This window comes from Myotis lucifugus, unplaced genomic scaffold (assembly GCF_000147115.1).
Source record: "Myotis lucifugus unplaced genomic scaffold, Myoluc2.0 scaffold_285, whole genome shotgun sequence".
NCBI classification, from domain to species: Eukaryota; Metazoa; Chordata; class Mammalia; order Chiroptera; family Vespertilionidae; genus Myotis; species Myotis lucifugus.
In genome coordinates this window covers 278,327-285,595 of record NW_005871333.1, presented here as the reverse complement: position 1 = coordinate 285,595, position 7,269 = coordinate 278,327, and the positions used below count along the sequence as shown (strand labels likewise).

The 7,269-nt window shown below is 55.8% G+C and overlaps 1 protein-coding gene across 2 annotated transcripts in view; it reads left to right on the top strand.

Annotated features, from left to right (window-relative positions):
• Window positions 1-272: 272 nt before the first annotated feature.
• The window catches only part of CIB4 (calcium and integrin binding family member 4), a 34,742-nt gene continuing 27,745 nt past the window's right edge, over window positions 273-7,269 (top strand). The window contains exons 1-4 of one of the 2 annotated variants that reach the window (XM_023763482.1): window positions 325-378; window positions 1,058-1,090; window positions 2,675-2,676; window positions 4,952-5,048. In XM_023763482.1, the coding sequence (XP_023619250.1) occupies window positions 325-378; window positions 1,058-1,090; window positions 2,675-2,676; window positions 4,952-5,048 (186 nt within the window). Of the gene's footprint in view, window positions 379-1,057; window positions 1,094-2,674; window positions 2,677-4,951; window positions 5,049-7,269 lie in introns of both variants that reach the window. The other variant, XM_023763483.1, reaches the window with a different exon arrangement.

Below are 7,269 nucleotides of genomic sequence, written 5' to 3'. Positions count from 1 at the left end.
GGAGAGGTTGAGTAACTGGCCCGAGGTCACGTGTCTTGTTCGCATGAGCAGATTTGGGATTCAAACCCAGGCAGTGTGACCCCCGAGCCAACAGAATGTCACTCGGCCCTGCTCCTGGGCTGCCTTTCTGTCTGTGGCTTAGGGTGGTGTCTATCGGCCCTGGGAACCAGAAGAGCCCATTTCTTTGCCCCCTCAGAAGCTCAGGTAGAATGGGCAGAAGGTAGAATGTATGGCAACTATGGCAACCAGATCACCTGGTCACACAAACTGGTGAGCCCTGGGGGCAAAGGTTCTGCTGCCGGCAGCGAGAAAGGTGTGGCCGGCATGGGACAGTGTCTGAGGTACCAGATCCACTGGGAGGACCTGGAGGAGTACCAGGTGGGTAGATCGGGCTGAGACTCTGGGCAGAGGTGGGAGCTTCCGAAGGCAGGTGGGGCGAGCGGGAAGACTCTTATCTGAAGCTCTAGAGCAGTGGTTCTCAACCTTCTGGCCCTTTAACTACAGCTCCTCATGTTGTGACCCAACCATAACATTATTTTCGTTGCTACTTCATAACTGTCATGTTGCTACTGTGATGAATCGTCATGTAAATATCTGATATGCAGGATGGTCTTAGGCGACCCCTGTGAAAGGGTCGTTCGACCGCCAAAGGGGTCGGGACCCACAGGTTGAGAACCGCTGCTCTAGACTCTAGAGTCTACCAGTCAGAGAGTGGTGGCCCTGGCCTTTGCTGAGGTCCAGTCCAGTCCTCCCAAGCCTCCTCCCCACCCGTCCCCTGATCCACAGCCCGGTTTCTGTCTGGTCTCTGATTCCCTCTCCAGGTCTGAGCCCACACACTCCTTCCCGAGACCATGAGAGACAGGGGAGGGGGCAGGGCACTGTTTCCTCCTCGGCCACCCCCTCAGGCGTCCACTGCGGAGGGCCAGGTGCCTCCATTTCTGGCTGTGGGAGGAGAGCACGCGCTGTTCCACCCCGGCCCCCGAAGCTCCCCACTGCTCGGGAGGCCAGGGCAGGGCTGGACGGAGTGGGCAGGCCACCTCTCTGTGGTTTGTTGTAGGCGCTGACCTTCCTGACCAGAAATGAGATCCCTGTGGTGAGTAGAGCCCCTCCGTCCCCGCCCCCCGCCCCCTGGGCTGGGATCTTGCCCTGGCCCCTGAGGGTGGTCCCTGCTCAGAGCCACAGAGCCCTAAGGTCACTCGGTGGTAAGAGGGAAGGATGAGGCTGCCCAGAGCAGGCAGAGACCGACCAGCCCCAGGTGGGGTCGTGATCCCCAGGCCTGATGAGATGGGTGGAATGTCAGGCTTCAGGCTGCTGGGGGACCCAAGGCAGGGCTTCTTCATGGAATCACAGAGGTGGACAGGCCCTCCCTGGGATGATGAAGACAAGGGTTCCTGTAATTCGTTCAGAAAACAGGTCTGAAGCCCGTTTGGACCTGTCACTGGCTGGGTCACCTTGATGCACTAACTGCATCTCTCTCAGCGCCCACGCCTCCCCGAGCCTCCCTTCCGTGCCTGGTGTGTGGCAGACACCGTGCCGGCCCTGGAGTGCAATGGTGAACCTTGGTCCCTGCTCTCGCAGGTTTCTGTCCAAAGCCACCCATCACCACGTCCCCTCATGGGGTTGCAGAGGGATGGACGGCATGAGGGAGGGGTGAGTGCACAGCCCAAGCCAGGGGCTCAGCGAACACTTGGTAGACGGATACATGAGCTCACTAAGGCACGGGGCGGGGCGGGGCTGGAGGGAGGAGAGCACGGTGAGACCCTCAGGCTTGGGCCCTCTCCCCTCACTGTCTCTGTGTGGACTCGCGCTCCCCGCCATGACGCCGGCCTGAGAGCCACACTTCCCACCTCGAGTCCCAGGCAGGCGACGCCTTTGCCACAAGCACGAGCCTCCCAGGCACTGAGCGTGGCCAGGACACAGGGAGCCATGGAGACCGGGGCCAGTCACGGGCTATATTATTTTCCTTTGAAAATTAAAATTCACTCACTTTTTTAAATATAGAAAAAAATATGACAAAACTCCACATGACTCACATCCTACTACCCCTACTGAGCTTTTCTAAAAAGTAACTCTTGAGCAAAAATAAAATCTAATTTTAAAATGTAACTTGTGAGCATGGCTAGAAAATTCGATAGCATCGAAAGCTCTACATAAAAAAGTATATCCCCCCCCCCCCATTTTCCCAGGTCTTTTCCCCAAAGTAGCCACTGCTCAATTGTTTCCCATTAGCCTTCCGGAAGAATCTTTCATAGATAGACCAACACATAGAGCCTTCAAACAGGGTATCCCTTTCATACTGTCGCATTTACTCATGTATAGGGTAGCATTCATACTGTTCCGGACCCTTTTTTATAAAGTTTTCGTCTTGGCTGGTTTTGCTTAAAGCACAGAAATCTGCCTCTTTCTTTTTTAATGACTACGGAGCATTCCTTCCTACGGAAGAACCGTGATTCATTTTCCCAACCCCCTGTGATGAACACTTACGTTGTTTATGGTTTTCAGCTTTACAAATAGTGTTACATCCAACATTCGTGCACAAAGCGCTTACCCAACAGGTGAGCATCGATCCATAGGACGCATGTCTAGCCATCGAAATGGAGACTCCCCCGGGCTCCAGGCCCTGTCCTGGCCCTGAGCTCCTGGATTTCCTGGAACGCCAGGTCAGCAGGTGGAGTGGTGACGGGCTTGCTTCCTGGAAGCCAGAGGCCTGGGTCCGAGGCTCAGCGGTCACTTCCCAGCTGTGTGCCGGCGGGTGAGCTTCTCACCTCCGCTGAGCCTCAGTTCCCACACTTACAGGAAAAGGGTGACCGGAGAGCAACGGCTGTGATTAGGACAAGGAGATGATCCGACCCGTGACAGCACCAGGGTCAGTGCTGAGTATGTGGTCATTGCTATTTTCATGGTGTTGTCATCCCCTTTTGGCAAATGAGGGACCTGGCTCAGAGAAAGGATGTGCCCAAGGCACACGGCCTGGAAGTAGTCGATCACGGGACTGAAAGCCTGCAGGCTAAAGAGAGGGCTATTTATAAAATACCTGCAGGCTGTCCCCTGGGCAAAGCCTGAGGACCCCAGGGCCCAGGCCCCCGAGCCAGGACGGGCCTGCAGGCACTGTGTTCTCCTCCTGCCTGCACCCCAGCAGCACGGAAAGAAGCTTATAGAACAGCGGTTCTCAACCTGTGGGTCGCGACCCTTTGGGGGTCGAACGACCCTTTCACAGGGGTCGCCTAAGACCATCGGAACACACATATATAATTACATATTGTTTACAGTAGCAAAATTACAGTATGAAGCGGCAACGAAAATAATTTTATGGTTGGGGGTCACCACAACATGAGGAACTGTATTAAAGGGTCGCGGCATTAGGAAGGTTGAGAACCACTGTTATAGAACCTACCGGTGCCTGGGCCCCGCCCCGGCCTTGAATGGAAATCTCCAGGGGTGGACACAGACCCTTTCACAAGCCCCCTCCATGATTCTAACGAGGGACCCAGTGGAAAACCACTAAATTCAGGGCCTCAGAGGCAAGAGGTGAGCAGAGAGAGGGACAGAAACAGCCACAGAATGTCTGAACTGGAGGAGCCGGGGCGAGGGCACCACCCAGACTCATCTCACACGGGGGAAACTGAGGCCGGGAGGGGACGTGGCTGGTCCACGGCCCCCCGAGGGTGCGCAGCGGAGCTGGTGCCCGCCTCTCCCGGCACAGACGGCCCCTCCCGCGTCTGGGCTGGGTGTGCGGGAGCCACAACCTGCCGGCTGGGTTTCTGGCAGGCTGTGTGTGAGTTTTTTAAATGACTTTGACTTTGAGTCCATTAGTGATTAATTCAGAGCTCCACTTAGAGCCGGCTGATCCATATTTGGAGGAGGACATTCTGTGGCAGCTGAGACACAGCCACGATTCATGTGCGGGCAGCCTACCCACCCCGCGGCCTGGGAGGCACGAAGTCCGGGCAGGGCCCTCCCCACGCACCCCCTCCCCAGGGCTCTCCAGGGGGGTGGGGCTTCCAGTCTCTCCCCTGGGTGGGGATGAACACTTTAGGGGTGGGCGGCACAGCCAGAAGAACCAGGTTTAGGGTTCAGACCCCACTCTGTCTCTTCCAAGCTTCCTGACCTTGGGCACACCCCTTAAACGCTCTGGGCCTCAGTTTACCCCTCTATAGAAATGGTCACCCCTATGTCTCTCCCAGGGGTTGATGGGAAGACTCAATGAGATCATGTGCTGGAGTGGGCCCAGCATGGAGCTTGGTAAATGAGGAGAGGGTTTCAGGGGCAGGCGAGGTTCCTAAAGTCTCCCTCAGCCACCCTGACACCTCCCTTCTCTGGGCTCCTGGGGGAAGGGCCGGGTGTCTGTAGCTCTGGCTTTCACTCTGCCACCGTGTGACCTTAGGCAAGTTATTGCACCTCCTTGAGCCTCAGTGTCCTCATCTGTAAACGAGAGATAATGGCCCTGTCCTGGCGAGACTGCCATGCAGGTTCCCTGAAGTGTCCCCAAGAGTAGGCAGCCTGCAGCAGGCACTCCCAGGGGGAGCCGTCTGCCCGGGCCACCAGCCAAATGGGCCCATGGCCTCAGAGAATGCCTCAACGTTCATAACATTGACTGAAAGTCAGTTTGCTTTTTACGGTCACCTCCCACCTGCAATTCTAACCATCACCCTGATAATACTCCTTAGGGCTGGGGCAGAGGGCTCCACGCCCCTCCCCTTCTAGGACGGCTCCTCTCCTCCCTGTCCTTCAGTCCCCCAGTGCTCTCCTGGGGAATGTCTCCCCCCACCCATCCCACGCCAGGGGTGCTCTGTGCACTGCAGCCTCAAGGATGTTTCTGGAAGGGTGGATGATTTATAACTGCCTTTTCTGTGTCAATCAATCCTGAGTCCCTTTCCTCCAAAGAGCACGGTGGAGGGAGGGAGGGGCTTGCTGGTCTCTACTCCCCAGCCTGTCATGTCTCGCTTCTCAGCATCCACGACACCTTCCTGAAGCTCTGCCCACCTGGGAAGTACTACAAGGAGGCCACCCTGACCACGGACCAGGTCAGCTCCCTGCCGGCCCTGAGGGTGAGTCCAGGGTGGTGGGGCGATGGGGGTGGGGTCACTGGGAGCTGCTGAGGGGCTGAAAGAGCTGGTCTCAGTCTCCTCCCTCGTGAAGTGGGTGGAGTGGTGGGTGTGGCTGCCCGACAGTTTCCTGCAAGCCCACAGGCTGTGCTTGCCTGAGCTGCAGCGCACCCCCGACCCCCAATCTTTTAGGGGCCATCCTTGAGCCTTTGTCCTTGTTGTGAAAAGACCTTGCCTTTCCACCTGGAAGAGCCCAGAGGTGCACAGTCAAAGGGCCCTCATCACTCCTGAGATTTTAATTAAACTCTGTTCAATGCGTAGAGAGGCGATGTCAAGGTAACAAATCATGGCGCTGTCGGGCTTCCGGATTTTTCATTCAGATCTCAGCGGAAAAAATGCTTTGACTTTGTCATTGTGCACTAGAACCCATCTTCATTTCTGTCTGGGCCAAGGTGGACTCTGAGAGTCGTGGGCACCTCTTGGAAGAGGGCCAGGGGCTTAGGGGATGGTGCCCTGGGGGAGAGACCACATGTATGTGTGTGTGTGTGTGGGGGGGGGGGCACACACTTAACCAGGGCTACAGAGCAACAGGTCTTGTTCTAGGCCAGAGACAGAGAAGGATCACAGAGCTGGGACTTGACACAGAAGCAGGAACAGAGAAGACAAAGGAATGAGAAAGGGGGTGGCGGGGGGGATGGATGACTGGGGTTTTGGCGAGAAAAGGAGCAGGATCCCCCAAAAAGGTGAGATAACTGGATGATGTCCCTCTGATACATCCTACTCACATACACACCCCTGCACACCCCAACACCCCCACATGCACACTGCACACACACACACATATGCTCAAACACACTTGTGCGCAACGGCTGGGACTTCTCTCAGACCTACCCTCTCCGCTCAGGGACCCGAGGGCAGCCCAGAGAGGCAAGGCCAAATGTGTGGGGGATAATGTCACGGTCAGTCCCAGGATATTTCAATATTAAGCCTGGAAAGAAACTTAGAGACCAACCACCCAGTCTACTCCCTGTCAAATGCTCTCCACCCTGGTTTTACCCATAGGAACACAGAGGCCCCGAGAGGGAAATGACTCGCCCAGGGCCATCTGACAGCAGAGCCTGAACTGTCAGTCAAGACTGACCCCAAGGCTGGGCTCTCCACTTCTACTCAGGCCAGGTGGGCAGGAGCACTCTGGCAATGACCCTGGGTGGTCTGGGGGCTGCTTGTCTGTGGGTCACCATTTGGCAGCCGGAGATGATGCAGCAGGAATGTCAGGCTGCAGTGAAGCCCAGGGATGGAGAGCCGTGGAGGGAGGGTCCTGGGCAGGCCACGCCCACAGGGCGGGGCGGGGACCTAGGCCATCTCTGGAGCACCAACCCCCAAAGCTTATTCATTGGAAAGTGGCCAGAAAGTGAGATGGGATCTTTGAAAGAAATTACTTTAATTTTACTTCTCTTATTTCATCTTTCTACATGGTTATTATTTTATGTTGTCATACAAATAGAAACAAGGTCACTGGAAAAACGGAGAAAAGGAAAAACACAGTAAAAATCATCAGGCAGCCCACCTCAGAGGGGGACGGCCATGACCATTGGGCCCTCTTTCCTTCCATACCTTTGTCTGTGCAGATATGCTTATTGCGATCACATTGACTTGTTTTGTATTTTTTAAAAATTTTTTTGTTTCTTTGTTGCTTTGCCAACTGGTTCTGAGCAACCAGAACCATCTCATGAATTGAGAACACAGCCATTGCCACATCTAGAGAACTAGCGGGCAGGGCACTGGGCCAGGAGCAGAAGACCTGGGTTCGAACTCACTTGCTAGCCATGTGATCGTAGGCAAGTCACTTCACAAGAGGAATGATCGGGGCTGGGGGAAGCAAATAGACACCCCCCCCCCCCCGGTGGGAGGGTGCCACATGGAGCCTGTGTTCCTGCGGGTGAAAGGCTGTCCTTGAAGAGGAAGGGCCTGGGTCCAGGCCCCCACGCGACACCTGGATGCAAGGATGCAGTTTCTTGTCGGCACAGGGAAGCTCTTTCTAATAATCAGAACTGTGCCCTGAAGGAATGCGCTCCCTGTCACTGAAGGGCGCCGAGTGGGGCCAGCCAAGCACTTGGGCTGTTTCCCAGCCGCACTGGGTGCCGGCAGAAGCCCTCGGAACCCTACCAAATCAGATTGTGGATTTGAACCTAGACTGAGGTTAGAAAAAACTATCGTCGGAGTC